This window comes from Chrysemys picta, chromosome 22 (genome assembly GCF_011386835.1).
Source record: "Chrysemys picta bellii isolate R12L10 chromosome 22, ASM1138683v2, whole genome shotgun sequence".
Classification (NCBI taxonomy): Eukaryota; Metazoa; Chordata; order Testudines; family Emydidae; genus Chrysemys; species Chrysemys picta.
Window position 1 is genome coordinate 10,630,795 of NC_088812.1, and position 23,894 is coordinate 10,654,688.

General features: G+C 53.2%; 1 protein-coding gene across 3 annotated transcripts in view; it reads left to right on the forward strand.

The window, feature by feature from the left end:
• The window catches only part of ASIC1 (acid sensing ion channel subunit 1), a 97,699-nt gene extending 76,575 nt beyond the window's left edge, over nucleotides 1-21,124 (forward strand). Inside the window, exons 4-12 of one of the 3 annotated variants that reach the window (XM_005308356.5) lie at nucleotides 8,928-9,078; nucleotides 11,313-11,440; nucleotides 13,046-13,196; nucleotides 14,873-14,929; nucleotides 16,260-16,413; nucleotides 16,700-16,791; nucleotides 18,899-18,978; nucleotides 19,545-19,649; nucleotides 20,761-21,124. In XM_005308356.5, coding sequence (XP_005308413.2) covers nucleotides 8,928-9,078; nucleotides 11,313-11,440; nucleotides 13,046-13,196; nucleotides 14,873-14,929; nucleotides 16,260-16,413; nucleotides 16,700-16,791; nucleotides 18,899-18,978; nucleotides 19,545-19,649; nucleotides 20,761-20,865 — 1,023 coding nt within the window. In that variant the 3' untranslated portion in view covers nucleotides 20,866-21,124. The remainder of the gene's footprint in view (nucleotides 1-8,927; nucleotides 9,079-11,312; nucleotides 11,441-13,045; nucleotides 13,197-14,872; nucleotides 14,930-16,259; nucleotides 16,414-16,699; nucleotides 16,792-18,898; nucleotides 18,979-19,544; nucleotides 19,650-20,760) is intronic. The other 2 variants (XM_065576562.1, XM_008173842.4) reach the window with 2 other exon arrangements.
• The last annotated feature ends 2,770 nt before the right edge of the window (nucleotides 21,125-23,894 follow it).

Genomic DNA, 23,894 nt, shown 5'->3' on the forward strand with positions numbered 1-23,894 from the left:
TTCCCCTGCCTCTACTGGAGCCCATGTGCCTTTGCTGTAGCTCCCTCATTGGGGACTGAGGCCCCATTCCCCCTCCACCACTACCAGTTCCATCAGGACTGGTGAGGAGGAGGGACTGTCTGCCCCAGAGTGTGGGGTCTGCTGAGACAGATGTACTAGCTGCTAGGATGAGCATCTAGTTCTCAACTCTGGCAGCCAAGGGCCCTGGCTCAGGTTGGCCCTTCATATGTCTCATGCCACTCCCTTGGTGCTGTGACTCGTGCCAGCTGGGCCTGCAGGCTCCCTGCGTGGCAGGCAAACTGCTTGCTGTAATTAAAATGCTCCATGTGTAACAGGCAGAAATCATGACCTGAACTAACAGTAAATGGGTTGGAGAGGTGGGGGAGGGATGCAGGAGAAGTGAAGGCAGAGAGTGATTGTCAGCTGCCCACCTGGGGCGAGTTCAATGACTGAAATGTTATTTCTCTTTATCAGCTGGCAGATGTCAGCTGGCAGGGAGGCAGCCCCATAGAATGCCCCAGTGTTGATGCCCCAGAGGTAGCAGACAGGGAGCGCTGGGTCCGGGACCCTATAGGAGCAGGGTTCAGTGGTGGCTGGCAGGGAGTGTTGGGTCCAGGGCCCTATAGGAGCAGGGCTGTTAATGCCCCAATGGTGGATGGCAGGGAGCATTGGGTCCAGGGCCCTATAGGAGCAGGGCTATTGATGTCCCAGTGGTGGCTGGCAGGGAACATCTTGTAGGGGGCCCTGTAGAAGTGGGGAGCCTATGCCCTGAGAATCACCACACTTACTGTTTCCAAAGGCAGAAGTTCAGAAGGACCAACTGGTATCGGAAGATACGCAGAGCCTTTCCCCGGGGATTCCTGGGCCCCATCCCCACAGGCTGACGGGGACTGGAAGCCACCCCCTGCCCATCTCTCTATGGAGGGAGTGCCTACAGGGCTATCTCCTGTCATCTCTCTATAGGAGTGCCAGGGAGAAACATCTCCTTCCTCCCACCTTTCTATAGACCGTCCATGGGGGATACAGCATCTCAGCCCCTCAGGCTCCCATTGGAGTCAGGCTTCCTCCCATGGCTGCAGCACGGGGGCCGGGTTCCTTCAGCGCGTTCTTGTGCCAGTGCAGGTACAATCAGCAGTAACAGGCTAGGCCATGTCCAAACACAATCAGTGGCGTGGATGAGAGGCACTTTCTCACTTGCTTCGTCGGGGACAGTTGGATATTTCAGCGTATGGAAGCTCTGTCTTTGCATCAGCCTCGGGGTCTCATGGGCGCCCAGCTCTGGGGTGTGCTAAGATGGCCCCACCCACAGAGGGACTGGGAAACTGGGACTCAGTCCTGGAAAAAATCAGAGAATGTGAGTGTCTCTGCACCCCACTGCCCTCTGCTGGCTGGAATCAGAGCAGCTCAGCTGTGTCTCATAGTCCCTATGTTAATAACAGTGACTGGAGAGTCCCCTTTAGCTCGGGTGCCCAGGTCTGTGCTTTTAAAGAAGAAGATCCTAAGATTCTATCCCTGCCAACAACCACAATTAACTTCTTGGTCGGGCTGTGGGATGCAGCCAGGGCTCCATGTGCTGGGCAGTTCATGGGTCCGAAATCCTACCACAGAGCCTGGCTTCTCTGGCTAAGATGGGAGATTCAGGGTTGTAGGGTCATAAATGTCACACTCAGTGCAACAATCCCTACCCTCCCACAGCCCAGGCAGCACGCCCCACCCCTGCCCTGGGCAACAGGCTCCGCACAGCCCCTTGGGGATTTATGTGTCTGTTAATTTCCATTAATTTTACCCTTCTCCCCATGCACTGACTGCATGTAACTGCATCACAGACGTTGTTGGGATGGGGAAGCCAGAGGTCTTGGGATCCAAGGAGGGGGCAGTTGGGGGGTTTGGCATAGGGAGACTGGGGTGGGGCAGTTTGGAATTGTGGGATTACCACATTAGCTAAATGTTGCTACTAAATCTACCAGCAATTAAATGGTTAACCATGCTGCCATTTCAGCAGAAATCATTACGTTTCAGAGTTAACCCACCTATTGCGCTGAATGGGATCGCTCACGCCTCTCAGTGCTGCTGTTCTCTTTGCAGGCTCCAGCACATGTCACCGCATCGATTCCTTTCCAACCAGAAAGGCTAGAAACACTTTTATTGTTGTTGTTTTTAAACAGTGAAATCTTAGATTCTCAAAGCCAGGCAAATTCTGGGCGTGGCAGGTCTTGTGGGGACAGTGAGCAGAGACATGGGGTCTCAGCACTCAGAGCCATTGCCACTGAGGCATGTTGCTTGACTTTGGTTTGGATTTACTCATCCGTGGAGGGCCCTACATGTCTCTGTCCTGGCTATGAACCTGCTCCTTGTCATCTGGAATAGTTTTTTAAATGCCTTTGCCTCCCTGTTCACCTCTTACAAATTGCTTCCCATTTAGCCACGCTGCACGTGCCCGAACGCTCCCCTTCCATGGGCCAAGCAGACACTTGAGATGGCTGGTCGATAGCTCAGCCTCCTGGGCAAGGTCGGACGTGGCCGGGAGAGGCAGACACTGATACACTCGCTAGGAATTCAGGCAGAGACAAAGAGGATGAGGGAGGGGAGTTTTGAGGGCAGCTTTTCCCGGCAGTCCTCAGTGGGCGAACCTAAGAGTTACGCAGTCTGGAAGCTGGAGGGAGAGGGGGCACTCTGCACTTACACGTTTTAGGGGGCATCTGTGGCTTGATGCAAGTTACAGTGGGAGTTCACTAGATGGCAGTAGAACATCCTGTGTGTTCCATCTGTGTTAGTGTGATCCTATGAAGCATGGTCCTTGTGGCCCCTTTTGGAGATGGGGGACCAGGAAAGCAGGGACTTGGGACTGGTGTTATCCCAGGGAATGCAGGGGGAATTTGGCTGCAAGTGCCAGTTGCAGATATGGTATGTGCGGGGGGTGCTGGAGAGTCCGGCATCTGGGAGCAGGGATTAGAGCAGGGGCACTGGATTGAGGTGGGGGTGTTGGAGGAGCAGGGATTAGAGCAAGGGTGCTGGATTGAGGTGGGGATTTGGGAACAGGGATTAGAGCTTTCCTGGCTCCAACTATGCGCTGAGCAAAGGTCTCAGCAGAGTTGCCCTCAGCAATACCCAGATCCTTTTAGAGCCCTGGGTTTCCTGAGGCGTTCAAATCTCCCCGCCAGTGTGTGTTACTTTGCATTTGTGGGACTCACATCTGAGACTGAAGGCTAAACTCCCTATGATGATCCCTCCTTCATGAGGCACCCCGGAGCCAGGGGCTGGAAGTTGCTGCCCAAGGAGGCTGCAGGCAGGATCCCTCCTTCCTCCCTGGAATTGCTGACCCCATGCTGGGCTCCCAGAGAGCCCTGCCTGGCCACTGTATTTGTAGAAATCCTGCATACATACAACTCCCAGACTGTGGGAGCAAGTCCTGGTGAAATTGAGCTTCACAGGGAATGGGGTTGGTTCTGTTGTATGCACAAAACCGTCCTTCACCTACCAATCAGGCCCTCAACATCTCTCTGGATCCCTGGGCTGCAGAAACTGCATGTACCCTCTGAGATCACCAGGTGGTAGCACTGTCCTAAAAGCCAGCCCCACCACCACCAAGCCAGAAGATATGAAGAGCTCTTGGAGCCGTTCACAGAGCCTGGGAAGGAATCTGAGAACAGAGATGGGTCAGCAGAGCTCTGGCAGGACAGCGATGGACTAAGCCATTTCCATCTTCTCAAGGACATTGTCACCATGGCGAGCGCAGTGTTCGTCCTTCATTGTCTGCACTACTACGACCTGGACCCCCGTCTGTGACATCTATGCATCAAACCCCCTTCCCTATGAGCCTCTGCGAGCCAGCAGAAACCTCGCTTCATGAACAGGATAGGCCTGATGAGGCAGGCCACTAAAGCTGGAGCATAGCGCTGACAACCATGGCACCGGGAGGCTGGAGGTGAGGGCCACTCAAGCTATGGGAAAGTTGGGCATCTCCTGGAGATTGATGTGGGGCAGAGGGCAGGGAGCCCTGTCTTGGGGTCTCTTGCACTTACTGTGCCCTGATCCCTATCGCTGCTTGGCTTTGTTTAGGGCACAGATGCAGCCCTGGAGTAAGCGAGCAGCAAGTCTGCTCTGCTCAGGGCAGGGTTTTGTTTGGTCTTGTTTCCCCACGCCCCCGTCTATCTCTGTATCACTATCATACAGAGTCTGTGTGCATGTGTGCTTCTCTCTCTCTCGCTGAGACATCATCTTTCTCCCACACACACACTTACCCAGGTCAGAGGCAAGGAGCCGCGCCAGTCCCTCCCTCCCTCTCTGCCTTCCCAGGTGGATGTAGGGAAGCTAGGAGAGCTGCAGTCACTTGTTGTGATGCATCTCTGCTGCCTGTGGCACCCCGAGCCAGCATGGTGGAAGCTGCTGCCCAAGGAGGCTGCAGGCAGGATCCCAAGTCTCTGCCTCTCCCAGAGAAAGGGAGACAGGGGCTTGCTCTGGAGTAGTGGGAGTGACATGACAGCAGGGTTCCCTGGAGACACAGCTGCCTCCAGACCCCATGCTCCAGGGGCTCCTTCTGCACTTTGCCTGGGAGCAAAGCAGTGAGCCATCTGCAGAGAGCAAGTGCGGCAGGAACACAGAAAGAGGGATGCTGGAAAGGCAAATCACAGGAAAGGCAAAGCCAGGCATAGGAGAGGAAAGGAGGGGAGATCCTGCTTCAGGTTTTGACTTTCCCAACCCCAAACATTGCCTCTGGTTCCTCTCCACCTTCCTGCCTTTTTCACATTCTCTCCTTTCCCTGAGGGGCTCCCAGGGAGTATGGGAGCCAGGCTGGGGTGGACATAGCATGCTTCCAGCTGTCAGGGACAGAGGCTCCCTGTGGGACTTTCCCACCATCTTCCTGGACCAGACCCAATTTCCATCATGGGCTATGGTACATCTTCTCGGGGCAGTTATCATGTCTGCGCTGGGTGCTGGCTTTCCTAGCCTCATTGGCCCTGCTGCTCACCTAGTCGTCTAACCACATCCGCTACCTGCTCTTGTTGCCCATGAACACCAGGAAGTTCAGGAACACGAACGAAGAACAAAGGAAAGTCTCACAGCTCACAGCATGGGATCCAGCACTGAAAGGGCAGGTTGGTGTAGTGGTCCAGCATTGATGGAAGGGAGTGGGGAATAGTGGTTAGAGCATGAGGTACTGGGAGCCCAGACCCCTGTTTCTATCCCAACCGCTGGAGGGGTCTGGGGGTCTAATGGTTAGAGCATAGGGGGCTGGGGTCCAGTTCTGGATGGGGCTATGGGTTAGGAGACGTGATTCTATTCCTGGCTCTGCCTCCTTTTCTGTGTAACTTTAGAAATGTCCCCTCCCTTCCCTGGGCCTGTTTCCCCTCTGAGCGATGGGGACAGGTGTGCCCTGCTCTGTGCAGGAAGGGAGGGCAGTGAGACTCCTAAATGTTTGCAAACCACTTTTCGTTCCTTCCATAAAAGCCACTGGAGAGAGAGCCTCAGTCTCCTTCCCTGTGTTCCTCTTTATATTCATTATCTGCCCACACCTCTAATGGGGCCATTAGCCAAGTGTCTGCAAAGGAAACATGAAAAAGCCAAATGTAACTGAGAACTGGCTGGGGCATGTCCCCTCTGGACAGGGGTCCTGCCTGCAGTGCCTGGGTTTGAGCAGGTTTCAGTGGATTTGTTATTTCGTCTGTTCCATGCTTGTTCCAGGGCCATTGCTGCGATTACATATTGCTTAGAGTCTAATGCGGCTGGATCTCTGGGGCTTTTCCCATCCTTGAATTCTATGACTGGCAAAGCTGAGCCCCCGCCCTCCCATCCCACCTCGAGACATGGAGGACCTGCCCTAGAGGATTGGGGGGGAGGGCAAATGGACACGGGCTGCATAGCAAGATAGAGACTGGCAGAAAGGGGTTGTTGGGCTAGTGGGGGAGGGGAATATCAGGGAGGGCTACTGTGACACATGGCTAGAAAAGGTTAAACATCCTGCAAAAGAAACAATCCTCAAAAGACATGTGGAGGGATAATGTTTGTGTTTGTTTATATTTACATATGTATGAGTAGGGTCGACAGTGGAATCAACAGTCCCTGTCTATGCTGTATTCTGCTAATTCAAAGATCAAAGAACATTCTAGCACTTAAATGAACTGTAAACATGGGATATCTCTGTATTCATCTCTCTTTGAAATGTATGGCAAATAATCTGTGAATGGTGGAAGAACAAGCAAATCGTTTTATGTTAATTCTATAGCTAAGTATTGGTGATGGATCTCCTTCAAAGTCATCCTAATTATCTTTTGTTCCCGGAGGAAATCCCCACTTGTCAAAGACGACATGAAATTGTATAAAAAATCCTTGGGTCCTGATCCTGTTCATCTCAGCTCTGCCTGAGGCTTCATTCAGGGGAAGCTTAGGCCATAAGGTCTGAGATCCCAGTCCTAAGCAGAAACACCCTGCATTGACATTGGACTATAACCTATGAACTATTTCTGAAAGACCTCTTTGCAACTATAAAGCTCACCATCACTATGAATCTGAATCTTAAGAATTGAACGCATGTCTGTATGTATATTGATCTTTTAACCATACTCTCTCTCTTTTGTTTTTTAATAAATTTTAGTTTAGTTAATAAGAATTGGCTGTAGCGTGTATTTGGGTAAGATCTGGATTATTCAGTAACCTGGGAGGTAATGTGTCCAATCCCTTGGGATTGGTAGAAACTTTTCTTTTATATGATGAAATAAGATTTTCAGGAATCATCATATTTGACTTAGGTACCTGGGTGGAGGCCTGAGTCTGGATCACTTTAAGGGAACTGTGTTGTTTGGACTTTTGAGTAACCAGTAAGGTAATAAAGAAGCTGGCTTGGTAAATCTAAGCACTGGAATATCCACCAGTTTTATGGGGATTGTCTGCCCCCATTCTTTGCAGTTCACCCTAACTGAGTGATCATAGCTGGCCCCTACTGGGACATCCCAGTCACAGCTAGTCTCTCACGGGGGAGCCCCATCACTTGGCACGTTGGAAATGAAGGCTGGAGAAGGACCTAGCAGGGCCTGTCCTGCACCATTGTGGGGTCTCACAGGTCTTGTCCATGACTGATTAACTCCCTTCCTTGGAAGCCCCTTAGCTTTGAATTGATCTCAACACATTGCCACTCCTCTTGCTCCACATCTCGGTTTTGATGGGAGCTCTGCCGCCCCTTCTGGACGCTCCTGGTGATATTAGCTGAAGAATGGTACTGGCTTCGTCTCTGCTTCCTTGCTCCCTGGGGACAGGGCTGGCAGGGGAGGAAAGCCATGAGTCCCAGGAGTGAAAGAGTCCCACCTGGGAGGTGACAGGAAGGGAGATGGGGAGTGCCCAGCTGCTGAGGAAGAGATGAATGCAATGGTGGTGGGAAGAGGAGAGGAGCCCTGGGGAGATAAATAGGGGTTATGGCAAATGCATACCAAGGAGGGAGCAGAGGGTCCCCAGGGAATACCCTGGACTGTGATGCTGAAGTGACTGGGACAAAAGCTGACCCACAAAGGCCTGATACTGCGAGGCACTGAATTCCCACTGAAGTTAATAGGGCTCAGGGGCCGAGTGAGACAGTTCAGCCTGGAGACTGCCCCTCATCACTGCTTCCAGGATTTTAAGTGTAGAGACCTCAACCTGCTTAGTCCCGTGGCCAAACATACTGGAAAATTCATGCCAAAATTTGGAAAAAAATGTATCAGTGTTCACAAGAGAAAAGGTATCAGAACGAGATACAAGTATTTTTGGAATCACAACTGAGTGGTTATGCAGAACAAACATAATCAAAACCTATCCAGTCCCTTTCTCAGAGAGAGATATTGGTTAGAATCTTTTTATTTTGTCGGACAGTCCTTGGTGGGAAAGAAAGGGCTAGGTCTGCTGTCCAATTCTGAGTTACAGACTTTCCCTGCTTTGACAAAACAAACAGACACGGGGAAAGGGTGCCAGCAGGAACCAAAATCTCACAGCCCGGGTGGAGAGTTAGCCAGAGCTGGTGGAGGTGGCGCTGCCATCTGGGTCCCCTTCTCTGGTCAGGACATCATTGGGTCAGGATGGCAAAGACCCAAGAGTGTCATGGTTGATGTTGAGGTCCTAGGAGATGGTGAGGATGGTAGCCATAATGGTAAAGGTCCCTCTTGCAGTCCACCCATCTTGCAGCAAGGCAGCCAGCTTGATAATCACCACAAAGGTTTTTTAAGGACCCCCAAAAGGGAATAATGAGTGGAATAGCCCATCCCCTCATTACTTTGTTCACCAGTTAAGCCTAATTTCTGACACACCAATTTTGTCCATTGATTTCCAGTCCCACACATCTCTTGTTTAGCACATGTGCTTTTAACACCCTCCTGGGGCAATCTCAGTTGACCTTTTGGTTTGCACTAATCCAGTTTGTTGTCTCCTTTTGCCCCTTTTCCCATTAATGTTGGATATTAGCGATGGGACCAGTTTATAACTTTCCCACAGTTGAGCTCACAACTGGGGTAGAATTATCAGGCCCCAGTTATTACAACAGATCCTGAATGGTGCCCCTGCAGTGGGGGTGGGGGAGTCCCCAATCAGTGACCCCATGATATGGGGTGAGTATCCAGGAGGTATACCCGATTGGTGACCCTGCAATGGGGGGGTATGTGGGGGGTAGGTTGGTGACTCTGTGATGGGGGGAATATCCCCAACTGGTGACCCTGCAATGAGGGATGAGTATGCATGGGGGTGGGGCAGTGTCCCCGGTTGGTGACCTTGCAATGGGAAGTGAGCATGCAGGAGGTGGGGGTGTTGAGCTCCAATCAGGGACACCCTGTGTTTGTCACTCCCTGATGTACTGACTGGCTGGGCACAAGTCAATGGGTTTGGTCCCCGCTTAGCACCCAGCCTGGTGGTAGGGTCTGGGCCTGCCAGCTCTGTGTCTAACTATCCCCTCCCATCTCTGTCCCCCTCAGGTCTTCACACGCTATGGCAAGTGTTACACATTCAACTCCGGACAGGATGGGAAGCCCCGGCGCATCACCATGAAGGGTGGCACCGGCAATGGCCTGGAGATCATGCTGGACATTCAGCAAGACGAGTACCTGCCTGTCTGGGGGGAGACAGGTAACAGGACCACTGTCCCTTGGCCTCCAGCAGCAGCAGCACTGGCTGGAGCAGCTGTGTCTGCAGCTCCCTCCCTGCCCCATGCGGAGATGGGCACCTCTGCTTCCACACCCAGAGCACTTTGCCCTAGTCCAGTGGCAGGCCATCACCACTCCCTTGATACCTATCCATTCAACCACCTGCCTCTCAGCCAGACCTCACTCTGCCAACACCTCCCCGTCTCTGTCTCCTGACAAGCTGTATTTCCATGACAGCTCTTCATGGCTTGTTGTTTATAGTGTGTGGGGGCCTGGTTTGGCCTGGTTTGGGGGGCCCAGCTTGGCACAGCAGTGTCCAGCTGAACCCTCTGAGTACCACCACAGTAGCAATAATAATGCCTGGGGCGGAGGGTCAGACGGGCCTGGAGAAGGGACAGGCGCAGTCACTTGGGGCTGCTTGCAGCCGGTTCCCATGAGGTAGCCCTAGCCCCATAAAGGCCCATGCGTTGTCTCCCTGGAGCTGGGCCCTTGCCATGCCCTGTCTCCAGCAGCCCCAACCCCCATGACCCTACCCCTAGGCTCCCATCTTCTCAGGTCCTCCCATTTTTCTTGCTGTCAATCTATTTTTCTCCTCCTTTTTTCTTACCTCTATTATTTGCCATGGCAACTGCCTGCCAGTTTAAATTAAGCAGCACTTGTCTATAAATAGTTCCACCCACTTCCCTGCTGCTCTCCCAGGGCCATGGAGTGGGAGGGTGGTGGGGAAGAAGAGAATGGGAGCGGAGGGGCTAGGAGGGAGGGAAAGCAGACGGAAGGAAGGAATGCATGCGGGTGGGAGGGTGGCACATGCAATAAACCTAAGGAGCCCCAGCCCCTACCCCCACCTAGCCTGAAACAACACTTCCTGTATGGTGGGGGGAAGGGAGGGGTGCAGTGAGCAGGTGGGGAAGGGAGGGGCATATAGAGCAGGGTTGAGGCTGTGGACTAGTGGAGAGGGAACGGGCACTGAATTCTTCCCCAAGACAGACACTGGAGAGATTGTCATGTAGGTGACACACACACACACACACACACACACACACACACACACACACACACACACACACACACACACACACACACACACACACACACACACACACACACACACACACACACACACACACACAGAGCAAAGCTGGGTGGAGGAGAAGGTATGTCTGAGAACAGCCCCAGACCTGAGCAGATCTGGCCACACGCATGTGGCGATGGGCATGACCGGCTGCCCCATCAGTGAAACATTCACCCAATCTCAGCATCCTTCCAGAACAGTTACACAGGCAGCTGGGCAGGAGGGACTTGCCCAGACAGAAACCCGCCTCTGCCATCTGTTGCTTTGAAACCCACTGGGGAAGGTAGGATGAGAGTGAACGTGTTAGACCAGGTGTCAGAACTCCTGGGTTGTGTCCCAGATCTAAGAGGCAGGGTTTTCTAGAGGCTAGAGCAGGAGATTGGGAGTCAGGACTCCTAGGTTCTGTTCCCACCTCTATCATCTTGGGTGAGTCACTCCCCCTCTCTGTGGTGTTTCTCCATCTATAAAATGGGATGAATAATACCCACTTCCCAGGGTGGTCTGAGTCTCTGTTCGTTAATCTTTCCAAGGCAGTTAGAGGTCCCTGTGTGAAAGGCACCAAGAATGGGCCAGTTCTGCTCTCACGCTGGTGTAAATCAGGAGTAACCCCACTGAAGCCCGTGGAGCGAGCTCAGGGTATATTCAGTGTTAAAAGGGGAATCCTGACTTTGTTCATCCGTGCAGGGATATAAGAGAGGGCCTGGCTTACCCTGACCTGGTGGCGCCATTCTCACCTGTGCAAAGCGACTGCGAGATGTGACCAAATGAGATCCCTCCCCTCACTTCGCCACTGTGTGTGTCACATGCCTGCATTGCACAGCTGTAGATGGCAACAAGGTGACACCTGTGTGGAGTTGGACCCCTCATCCTTGGAACTTCTGGTGCCCTCTGAGACGGTCCCATGGCTCTGTACGCGTCCAGGCCTGAAAGGGCTCTTCACACTGGCAGGGACAGGGTTAATTCCGCACCAGGCTCCATTACAGACAGGACAACCTCTCTGAAGCTAGGTTAACATATGCCCTGAGGGAGAGCAGAATAGGTGTATCCTCCGGATATGAAATGGGCTCCAGGGAGTTCTCACCACAGGATGCCTGGGTTCCCCAGCCCTCTCAGATACTCAGCTCCCACTTTTTTTGTTGTTGCAGATGAGACCTCGTTTGAAGCTGGGATCAAAGTGCAGATTCACAGCCAGGATGAACCTCCCTTAATTGACCAGCTGGGCTTTGGGGTGGCGCCTGGATTCCAAACCTTTGTGTCCTGCCAGGAGCAGCGGGTGAGGGGCAGGAGAGCACTGGGCTGGGCACTCTGTGCTGGCAGCCCCTGAGCTGCCTCTGCCTGACACAGACAGAGAAGAAATACTAAGCGGGGGGAAGGGGTGGATGCAGCATTCCGGGAGCCTGGAGGGTTACGGGGGGGGATATGATAGAGGTCTATAAAATCCTGAATGGTGTAGAGAAAGTGAATAAGGAAGTGTTATTTATCCTTTCACATAACACGTGAACCAGGGGTCACCCAATGAAATTAATAGGCAGCAGGTTTAAAACAAACAAAAGGAAGTACTTCTTCACACAACACACAGTCAGCCTGTGGAACTCGCTGCCATGGGATGTTGTGAAGGTCAAAACTATAACTGGGTTCAAAAAAGAATTAGATAAGTTCCTGGAGGGTAGATCCATCAATGACAATTATCCAGGATGGTCAGGGACGCAACCCCATGCTTTGTGTCCCTAAGCCTCTGACTGCCAGATCTGGGACTGAATGACAGGGGATGGATCACTGGATTATTGCCTTGTTCCCTCTGAAGCTTCTGGCATTGGCACTGTCAGAAGACACGATTCTGGGCCAGATGGACCATAGGTCTGACCCAGTCCGGCCGTTCTTATGTCATTGCCCTTCTTGACAATTATAACAAACAATCATGAGCCAAATCAGCTGGGAGAAAGAATTTAATCAGAAAAGCATTAAGGATAATTGGGAATTGTTTAACAGCACTTCCACTAGATGCCCCAAAAGCCACCATCCCACACTCGAGGAAGAAGGCTGTATTATTAAAAAAAGACCTGGTTTAGAGGGGAAGCAAAGCCAGCTATGAAAAAATTAAAAATAATATATAACAAAGGGGCAGTTGATATTAATACAGATCAGATGCTAGAAATTGTAGAAAATTGATAAGGAAAGCAAAGGGACACAAGGAGAAAACTGGTTTCAGAGTAGCAGCCGTGTTAGTCTGTATCCTCAAAAAGAACAGGAGTACTGGTGGCACCTTAGAGACTAACAAATTTATTAGAGCATAAGCTTTCGTGGGCTACAACCCACTGCATCCGAAGAAGTGGGTTGTAGCCCACGAAAGCTTATGCTCTAATAAATTTGTTAGTCTCTAAGGTGCCACCAGTACTCCTGTTCTTTTTAAGGAGAAAACTGTGGCCAGCAGAGTTAAGGAAAATAAGGAGTTTTTAAAATATATTAGGAACAAAAAGACTCCTAACAATGGTATTGGTCTGTTATTAGATGGAAATGGTAGACTTATCAATAATAATGCAGAAAAGGCAGAAGCGTTCAATAAATGTTTCTGTTCTGTATTTGGGGAAAAAACATGAAATAATCATATCAGATGATAACACCTTTTCCATTCCACTGATATCTCAGGAGGATGTTAAACAGCTAAAATTAGACATTTTAAAATCAGTAGAATGGGGAAAAGTGAGCCTGACACAGGGGCTTGTGGGGCCTAGTTAATCAATACTCTGAAATTCTCAGCTTGCGCCTAATCTGATCGGTGCCTGGTCCACCTTGGTGCTCAACAAGAGCCTTCTGGGAGCATTCCCTGGGGAGAGAAGGGGTGGGGCACCTGTTCTCATTCCTCCCTGCTCTGCCCCAGCTGATCTACCTTCCCCCGCCCTGGGGTAACTGCCAGTCCATAACCAGAGACTCTGAGTTCTACGACACCTACAGCATCGCGGCCTGTCGCATTGACTGTGAGACCCGCTACTTGGTGGAGAACTGCAACTGCCGCATGGTGCACATGCGAGGTGAGCCCAAATGGGGACAGGGACAGGCCCAAACCAGCCCCGGGTAGGACACTCCCTGTGCAGCTCAGAGCATCTCCCTGCCCCAGATCAGACCAATGGGCCCATCTAGCCCAGTATTCCCCCAATGCCTCCCTGCCCCAGATCAGACCAATGGGCCACTTAGCCCAGTAACCCTCCACTTCATTGTTGCCGTGGATCAGACCAAGGGTTCATTTCGACAGGTGCCCACACACTGCTAGTAGATCTAGTCCATTATCTTGCTTCTTGTACCAGAGCTGACCAGTGACCCATCTAGTCCAGTGCCCTCCTCCCCCTTCCCTTGCTCCAGGATTCCTGCCCCAACAGGACACTGCTCTGTCTTGTTCCATGTCCTGCTTTGGGGCAAACAATACCTGAGGGTGAACAGCACCTCACAGTGCATGAGCTGAGACCCACTGCTCTCAGAGCACAGCCTTTGCAATTAATGCAGCTCTGGCCTGAGTCTGCTGCAGCCCCCTCCCCTAAATCCCAGCTATTCTGGCACTTCCAGCACAGCTCTATCGCTCCAGGCTGGATTCCAATTTAATCCCCCAAATTCCTCTCAATTCTCAGCCTATCAAGAAACATATCCGGGCAGTGCTGGAGCCAGGATACCATGGGTGATGGGCAGACACGTGGGCTCTGGCAGTGCAGTTGGGGGTTAAACTTACGCCTCTGGGGTGTGCAGGCAGGTAATGCTGGGTCCCCAGAGTGCCCCTGAAGGTACTTCCCCAGTGGGTTTGGGGGTCTCCGTGGAGGGTGCTGACTCTGGAGCATGCTGCCCACAGACCCCTCACTAAGCCCATCTCTGAAGATCAGACCAGACCAGACTGATCAGCATTTGAATGGTAGCAGTTGCACTACCAAGATTGAGGCAGGCCCAGTATTTGTCTAAGAGCCAAAGCCAGCTTGGAGGAAATAAATAAGGCAGCATAAATCCCGAGGCAGGCATGTGCTGCTCCGGGCAGGCGGGGGGACCAGGCAGCAGTCTCCCCGGGGGCTGCGGATTGAACCTTCTACTCTGTTCCCCCACCGCTGGGAGCCACTTCCCCTCTCATGGAACTAGCCCTTTATTCCAAGGGCTTTAGCACTGGTCTTACACTGATGGGACTAGTCACTTGCAAACAGGCCGTAGCAAGTAAGGCATGGAAATTAACGTACAGAATCACAGACCCTACATTATTCTGGCTGCTTGCTTTATCTGGGGCGGGGATTCTGTACACAGTCGAGGTGAGGTGTTAAAGTCAAGACTGTCTGTGTGCTCAGGATCCTGATGGGATGTTATGGGGAGGGGTTTGAGATCAATGAGAGGTTTCCTGGTCCAGGGGGGGTGGGGGATAGGTGCAGGCTAGGAAACAACACACAAATTCAAGGAGCAGCAAAATAAATACTCAGGCTGCCACACAGGATAAGATTGCTGGTCTAGCTGTTCCTGTACCCCTCTCCTCCACACCCATGCTGGACCAGAGCAAAGGTTCATCTAGCTCACTATCCTCCCTCCACACACACACACCCATACCAAATCAGACCAATGGCCCGTGTAGTCTGGTGTCATCCACCCACTCCCCCTCCCACACCCACTGGATCAGCCTCTTCACCTTAAATCCAGCCCCAGCACAGAGGTTCAACTGAAACTTTGCTCTTCTGTCTCCCTGCAGGCGATGCCCCCTATTGCACCCCCGAGCAGTACAAGGAGTGCGCGGACCCGGCCTTAGGTGAGACTGCCTTGCCCCTCTCTCCCTTTGCAGGTTTGGCCACTGGCCCAGAGCGGGGCATTGGGGCCCACTCCATTCCAGGATGACAGGGCTCTCGCTGTGCCACGCATATCAAGGGGCAAGGAGAGCACCCAGCAGCAGTGGGGTGTGTGAAGGAAGGTCCCCATCCCTACTGTAACTCATACCTCATTCCAGTTTCTAAGGGGGAGGCCAGCAACCCCATGCAGGTCCCTAGACATCAGGAAGGGGTGTAGCACCAAAGGATTCTATCCACCTCTGAATCAGGCCCTTCAATCCATCTAGGCGTGCATTTCCACTGCCCCTGGGGTCCAGCACCACACCTGCTACTACAGAAGCTCAGAGCCATGGTCCTGTCAGGCTCTCTATGCATAGATGGAGCAATCTCTCCGGGGTGCAACTAGTTTTTTAAGCCCTAAAGGACAAAGACGACTCTGGCTATATTTGAGACTCCTCCTGGGTCTTCATCCTGATGGTATCTGTGCTCCTGTGACCATCACCAGCAGCTGTCTTCAGGGTTGAACCCTGGCCATTCACTGCTAAAAGCACACGCTTTTACTGCTTGAACTTAGGGAGTAGCTCCATTAGCTGGCAGCTGCAGTAGACCCTTATTCTCATATATGGACTACCCACTAGAGAAGAAAGACTCACACTCTGCTACTGTGGTTTACACTCCTATTGCACACCTGTCAAGGACCCTACTGCCACATCAGACTTGGCCATGGGGCCTTGCCAATGGCTGACGATGATGGAGGCTCGGCCATGGGGCCGTGCCAATGGCTGGCAATGATGGTGGCTTGGCTGCAGCAGACCCTGCACCCCCTTGACATTCATCCTTCAGACTCCAAAGACTCTTCTGTAACATGTGACTGCGAGTGCCATATTTCTCACCTCTCTCTTCCCCTGTCCCTCCCTCTGATCCCTGCGCTGATTGCCCCACCCCCTTCATTTGTTTCTATTTGCATCATTTTCAGATGGTGATTTTCTTTCTCCTACTTTGATTTGGCTCTGTTAGCGCCTTGTGTTTGTTTTGTTGCCATTGACCTCCCAAGAGCCTTAGCTAGGGCAGAGGAATGGCTTACAAGTGGGAACTGGGAGGAGAGGGTCCTAGAAATCTTCCAGAAATTGTCCCCCTCTTTCTTCTCCTGTTAAGTGACTTGAGTGGCACTTTCCAGGGGCGGCTTTGAAGTCTGGGGAATGTCGAGAGACCCCTTTAGAGTATGAGCTGCTATTGTTTTATTTTGTTCTCTCTCTCCGTTCGCCTCCTTTCCGCCCATCTCCCTTCCCCCCCCCCCCCACTCCCACCCCCCAGATTTCCTGCTGGAGAAGGACAACGATTACTGTGTCTGTGAGATGCCCTGCAACGTCACCCGCTTTGGCAAGGAGCTATCCATGGTGAAAATCCCCAGCAAGGCCTCAGCCAAGTACCTGGCCAAGAAATACAACAAGTCGGAGCAGTACATCGGGTAATTGGGGAGGAGGCTTGCGCCACAGCCCTGGGGGCAGAGCCATTGGAACCAGGATGCTGCACGTATTGCCAGTGCCACAAGAGTTTCATTCCCCATTGGCCCCCTGGGCACCTGCCCAGTCTCCAGATCTATGGGATGCCGGGTGCCAGTTCTTAATCCCTGGCCTCCTTTCCCTGGTCTCGTGGCTTCCTGCTGATTTTGTCCATGCTGGATTTGCTTCAGCGACTCCAGGCTGTCACACAGAGCCAGCCCCATCCAGTGACACTCCCTTCCTCTCTTGCAGGGAGAACTTTCTGGTGCTGGATATCTTCTTTGAAGCCCTGAACTATGAGACAATTGAGCAGAAGAAGGCCTACGAGGTGGCTGGCTTGCTGGGTGAGCCATGTTTCCCCTCCATACTCAGGGGCAGGCAGGGAGCCAGACCTTGTGGTCACTGCTGAGCAACGCTAGCTGAGTGCTTGGGGTAGGGGTCCATTCAGCTCCAATGATTCCCCCAGCACTAACCCCAGAAGCCTGTCACCTCCAGTGGGCTGTGGCTCTCCCTCCCACCTGTCGGTGATGCCTGGAGGTAAGCTGAAGCAGGGAGGGCAGTCAGAGACCCTGGTTCTGCAGCAGCCCAGTGGGCATGAGCTGTGGAGCCCCCTGGGAGGGCAGAGTCTTTGGTGCTGAGTGCAGGGGAGTGGTGGGCCAGATGGTAATTCCATGGCTCATGGTGATGTGTGCTGTGGGAGGCATCGCACACCAAGGAGCCCAGAGACACTGCACATTTGAGTGCGGTAGCTGAGTCCGGATCCCACTGCTGTGAATTGGAAAACTCCCGCTGGCTTCTGTGGGACCAGGATGAGGCTCAGTGTGGGGGTTGGTGGGAGCTGTTTGTACACAGGGCTGTTGCTTCTCCTGCTGCCCCCTTGGGGACAGACCCGGCTGTGAGCGGCACTGGGATAAATCTGGTGCACCTGTCCCAGAACATCACATGGGATGAGTGGGAGCGTGATCGCCCCCAGCTCAGATGGCTGTGTGCCCACTTCAGCATGGAACTCACGCCCCTTTGCACACCTCACCTCTGAACCTAGCCCGTGGCAGCTGGTTCAGCTCAGCGATTTACCTCCCACCCCACCCCAGGCAGATGGGGGGAACCATGTGATCCGTGTCTGGCAGGTGAACCAGATTTCAGTGAGCGGGAAGTAGCATTATCTCTACCAGTCCTTCCCCAAAGCTCCTATCCTGATCTGTTTTCTCTGCAGCAGACTCCTTCCTGCAGACCCAAGTGCAGATGTTTAAGGGCTTTTTGAATAAACTAATTGGAAAATAGTAATGGATCCATTTAATGAGCAGATTTCATCTCAGTGTAGAGCCTTTGGGGTTTGGTCTAGCCGGCTGAGGGAATAGGGCTCATGGGGTGCAGAAATTATATAGGATTCCCTGGGTGCATGTGCATTGAGTCATCCAATTTGTCACTGGTAGAAGATGGTCTGAGGTCCCGATTGACAGGCCCTGGTAGGGCAGGTGGGTGAGCCAACGACAGAAGCTTATCAAACTCGGGGAAGATTAGTGAGCCAATGAGAGATTGGTTTATAAGGTTATATGGCAGGCAGGTGAGCCAATGAGAGTAGCTTGGAAAGGTCAACATTGCCTCTGGGCTGACTGGGGAATGGAAGTACCCCTGGAAGTGGGTGGAGTCCCCATTCCAAGTAGCAGATCACTGCCCACACTCACACACCTTATCCCTCCTGACTTGGCTTTTCCGAGGCTTTTTCCTCCAGAACCGCCCTGCTCCAGCTTTCCCTTGCGTTGGTTGGAGAAACTCTTGGGCCTCGGTACTCCAAAGATGGAGCAGATCCCACTTGGTCTAGCTGCTTGTATGAGTCAGTGGGGCAGGTCTGCAGAGCCTGACAGCCAGTCCCAGGCCCTTCTCGAGAGGCCAAGGGAGAGTCAAGGCTCGATTCCTAGAGGGACTGAGGGTCAATGGGTGCCGTGAGTACTTGGCCTCTCGGCGTAGCCATCCCCAAGGGCCGGGGGCTTTGCTGGCTCCATACTGAGGGGTGTTTATTGGAGGCACAGAGCCAAAACCTGCAGCCCAGAACCCTGGTGCTTCGGGAAAATCCCGGCATGGCTGCAGGCTCCCTGGCTTCTTGGCCTCATCCCTGGGGCTTCCTAGTGAATCTCACATTGGAGGACAGAGCCCTGGCCACTGGTGAGTCCATTCATCGCAGGCGGCAGGACTTGCTCCCCTACTTCCACTGAGCAGAGGGTGCAGAACCCATGCCCTGAGCCCATGTGGAGAGTCGCTGAGCTCGTAGGTTCACCAGCCCAGCAGATCAGAGCTCACCAAGCTGCAGCCTGGGGTCAGGACCAAGGATCACCTGAGGCCTCCGGCTTTGGTTGGCCGAGGGGTGGGGGGTGTCTGTGTCACAGGCTCATCACACGGGCCGCCCACTCCCAGCCAGCCCGCCCTGATGGCTCTCATCCCTCTCATCTCCAGGCGACATTGGTGGGCAGATGGGGCTGTTCATTGGGGCCAGCATCCTGACCGTGCTGGAGCTGTTCGATTATGCCTATGAGGTGAGTGAAGGAGGGATCACCAGGAACCCCACTCTGCTGTGAGGGTTGAGAACCATCCCCCATGATGCACCAAGATGCTCCCCTAAGGTCAACCCTTATCACACTGCTTCCCCCACAGCTCCTTCCTCCCCTTCACCTCTGCATGTCACTTCACTGCCTGCTCCCTGCCTGGTCTCACCTGCTAGCCCCCCTCTGCCCTCCCAGTCCCTTCCCACTCATCATGAAATCTCCCCCAGGCTGCTGCCAGCCTCAGGCGCCTCCTGCCAATCCCCTGGGACCCAAATCCCTCCTGCCCATGGGAGCTGTGAGCCGCTTCATACGTTGGGGGTGAGTTTCTGATCTCAGCTACTCTGCATCCAGTGCAGAATGGGGAATCACTCTGGATTTACCTGTGCTGTGGCTGGGAGCAGGATCTGGCCTGTGCAGTTTCCACCAGTCCCTCGTCATGTGACTTACCTCAGCACTGCCCCCCGGTAACTGGTGCCCCTGATGTGCCCCCAGCAGCGCGCAGGATGCTTTGGGTCACTGAGGGAGCCATCCCACCCAGGAGCTGCTTTCACTTTCAGGTCATAAAGTACAAGCTGTGTCGCCGGGCCAAGTGCCAAAAGAATCACAAAAGGAACAACACAGACAAGGGCGTCGCCCTGAGCATGGACGATGTGAAACGCCATGTAAGTGCCTGAACCTGCCCTTCTCCTTGTGGCCTGGGCCACGCCTCAGTTAGACTCCCTGACATCCCCATTGACCCCTACATTGGGGGGAGGGCAGCACACTGCCCTGCAGTGCCCCCCATACCGCTCAGCGAGCCCTCTGGGGCTGGGGGTTCTCTTGGAGGTTGCTGAGTACTAGTGAGAGAGGCAGACCCATATCACTGTTCAGAGCCTGCTGCAGGGTAGCCAGGGACTGTGCAAGGTCCCCACGCATAGGGCATGCATCTCAGTCCTTCCCTTTAGCATCCTTGCTGTCCTGGTCTCTTCCTGCTCCTTCACTTCTGAGCTAGCAAGGAGGGCTAAGAGAGGACTGGCTGCCTTGAAAATCAAAGTTAGGAACCCCCAAGCCTGTAGGCTGCTGAGAAAGTGGCTTGTGGGAACGACCTTTGTGCTGTGGGGATTGCTGGGGAGCAACCTGCAGTGAAAGGACATGGCTGGGATCCACAGCAGGGCATTGAGCATGCCAGCTTGGGACCCCATGCTCCAGTGCCCAGTACCCCTGTCCTCTGGGACTGCCTGGAGTGGTAGCTAGCAGCCTTTGGAGAGGGAGAGGATAGAAAACCGCCCAGGTCTTGCTAGAGTGCCAGTCACCATGGTATTTAGGCACCGGAGTTCAGTGCCGACTGACTTGCTGAAAATCGCTGAAAACTGTGGTTCTCTTAGGGCCATGGCCCCAAGCCAGAAAGTTCTGACCCAGATGCACAGATCCGCCAAGCTCCAGGGCATTGGGCCTAGGGAGCTGGTTCACTCATTACAGAAGAGCCACAAACCTTGCAGCCCATCTCTAAACAGGGTCTTTGTTCACGGGAGGTGGTGTCACTCAGCCAGATCTATGGAGATCTCCTATGCTCTGGGGCTCCCTGGGCAAGGGCACTAAGTGGTTTTGGGGCATCCCTGGAGCTGCCAGGCTCCCCAAATATTGCCAGAGCCTCTGGTCTCTGTGATTACCAGAGGGCTAGACTCTTGCCTCTATCAGGGATTGCATGATGCTGTTGCTGTATCATCTGCTCTTCTCCCTGCGCTCGGCACCTGCCGTGCTTAACTCTCCTTCCCTCATCTCCCTTGCCCCCAGAATCCCTGCGAGAGCCTAAGGGGCCACCCAGCCGGGATGACATATGCAGCCAACATCCTACCTCATCACCCGGCCCGGGGCACGTTTGAGGACTTCACCTGCTAACTGACGTCCAGATGTACAACGTACACTACCAAAGCCCTCCGGAGAGCGGCCCCTGTCCCTGGGGGGCGTCCGTGGAGGGGACACACCTAGGGGCCCTTGCTCCTCGCCACAGTGGGACATTAACAAGAGTGATGGCCTCAGGTTTAGGCCCAGGTGGCAGGCATTTGGGTTGGTTTCTGACCCTGGATACAGACTCAGCGCCAGCTGCTCCCCCACACCCCCATAGTTTAGAGACTTTTGGACATTCCGGTCCCACCCCCACACACACAGCTCTGACTCTGCAGCCTGTGCTGGAGCTACACACGGACCGGGCTGGGCCACAGGACCTGGCCTGCTCCTCCTTGGCTCCTCAATTTGTTTTTAACTAAAAAGAGGAAGGAGCCCAGAAGAATCAGCTCTTTGGCTGCAGTCACACTGAGGGAAGTAACCCCTCTCCCATGTTCCACATTCCTGTCCATTTACCTGGTTTCCATGTCTATCCCGCATCCACACATCGCACTGGAGAGAGACTTGGTGGGGGGGAGGGTTATGAGTGAGCACGGGGAGGCCTGGTCCCTGCGCTCAGCTTGAGCCAGCTCTCCACAGAGCAGGGGAATCTGTTAGTACTGGAGCATCACCTCCACAAAGATGGGAGCCCCCGGGGCCTGTCCTCTGAGCCAGGGGCCCCATTGCTATGGCAGCATGTTTGCCTGGGCCCCTCTTTCAGCATTTCACCCCCAGTGTGGATGGGAGAGGCTGATGGAGAGAGCTGGATCCCAGAAGCTTCTGCTGTGTGTCTACACTGCAGGTGCACTGCAGCCGATTCAGCAGCCACAGTCTTGCTCTGAACTTAGTCCCCTGCCCCTGGCACTGAGTCTCTGAGCATGATGGTCCCTGGGAGCCTTCCCTGGCTGTGGGTTCAGCTCAAGGGCAGATGCCCCCAGGTCTCCCCTGGCTCCTGTCCCCTCCAACATGACCACGATTGGTGCTCTGTGGACTGAGCTGGGGTAATGATAGCCCCACCTGTGATCAAGCACAGCCTTCTTCCTTCCTTCACCACCACCCTCCTCCACATGCCTCACCCCCAGAGAAGTCTCCTGCCCAAACTCTCACATCTGGAACCTACACAATCCAGAGGCGTCCAGAAAGGCCCCTGTGTGTGGACAGCGCCAAAGACTGCAACTTGGGGTGGGGGAGGGGAATGAGGCCCGTACAGTAGCCATGCTGCAGGGTCAAGGAGGATTTTCCAAAAACCCTAAGAGGCCTCAGCCTCCTTTTCCCCTAAGGCAGAAGCCTCATAGCTAATGGGGCACGTAAAGGGGAGAATCCCCCTCAGGCCCATAAGCCCCCGCTGTTGCACAGTCCTTTCCAGATAAGCCTGCCAAGCCAGGCAGCTGGGGCTGGATGTGCTATGGGGAGCACTAGGGTCAGCATGACAGGCAACGGAAATGCTGATGGATGAAGCTCACACTGATCGTGCTGCCACTTCCCATGCAGGTGGGATCGGCCAGGAAGGGGAGCCTGCCCAAGACAGCACACACTCCAGAGCTGCACTATGATAGTCAGACACAGGGGTTTTCTGGGGGGAGCCATGCCTTTCCCAGGCCGGTCACATGTCCTTCAGGCAGGTGCTGTCCCAGGAAATGTAGGGCTTTGCATTCCCATCTGCCATGGAGTCAGCCAGAAGCCAGGCATCCTCTGGAACAGTCTGGCGCCAGGGAAGCCCGTGGCTCAGAGCTGGCTGCGGAAGCTGATGCCCATGGGCTGAGCTAACTTCCCACGGAAGGAGGCTTCCAGCAGGACAGATCCTGTCCACACGATCCTGCTTGTGCCCTCAGCTCTGCCAATATCAGCTGAGCCAAGCCCTCCACCAAGCAGAACCCTCTGGGGACTCACAGACACCCACCCTTTCGAAATGACCCACAGACCCTCCCCCGCCCCCACAACTTCTCCAGATGAAATTCCCAAATCACCGGCAGCTACTGAAAATGGCAGGCCCTGGGCTTGGTTTTTCAGCGGTGCCTGTTGTTCACAGCCACCCTTGGCCCTTTGTGTCCCAGAGTCTCTGCTACTAGTGCCCATAGGCTGGGCTGTGTGGGCGGAGCCAGCCCAGTCATAGCCCCTCCATGGGATGCTGGTACATAGAGGAGAGGAGCTGTGAGGTCAGTTTGACTTGTGTGTAACAAACCCAACCCCCTCCGCAGCCAGGCCAGGAACTCCAGAGCCAGACCTTGCCTGGGTTGCCTCCATCCTTTTGTTCCACTGTCAGGGCCAGCCCCAGAATTCTCGTGCCCACCCTGCACCCTCCACCAAGTGACAGCTCTGCAGGGCTGAAGTGCTACTTAGCTTAAAGAGCTTTTGCAATGTCATTTTTATTATTTTTCTAATCTTTATTTACTTTATGATTATTATTATTTTACTTCCTGACCAAAATTAGGAACCGGGGTCAGGCCTTTGTATCTAGCACTTGCCCAAAGACAAACGGGTCAGACACGTCCAGAGATTGTCTTATGGCTCCTTAGTGCGGGTTCTTTTCTTTTCTTTCTTTCTTCCTTTCTTATTTTCACTCTCGCGCTCTAAAGCTTTTAAAGATGGGGCTTGGATTTGGATTTGACCTTGATGCTTACCCGTTGAAACTTATCATTTTTTATTTGTCTGTTTTTACTATATCATCCTCATTTTATATTTCTTATATATAATATATAATATATATTACTATATATATATATGTGTGTACATATATATATATCTGTATGCGGCATATCAGTGTAGATACCCATCCAGTAGCATTTAGGCCTTGATATTGTGCCATTTTTCTGTTACCGATCTCTGAATGCCTTCAAGTGTATAAAGTGTTGAATTATCTCTGGTATCTGTACTATGTACACACATTTTCATAGGAAGCACAATAAGATGACAAATGCATTGTATATCAATACCTGCTACCCTTAACAATGATATAAAGGATACTATAAATGGATGAGATAGAGGATAGAGACTGAGCCTTTTTCTCCCCAGCTGGGCTGCAGGACTCTATACTTGTGGGTAGG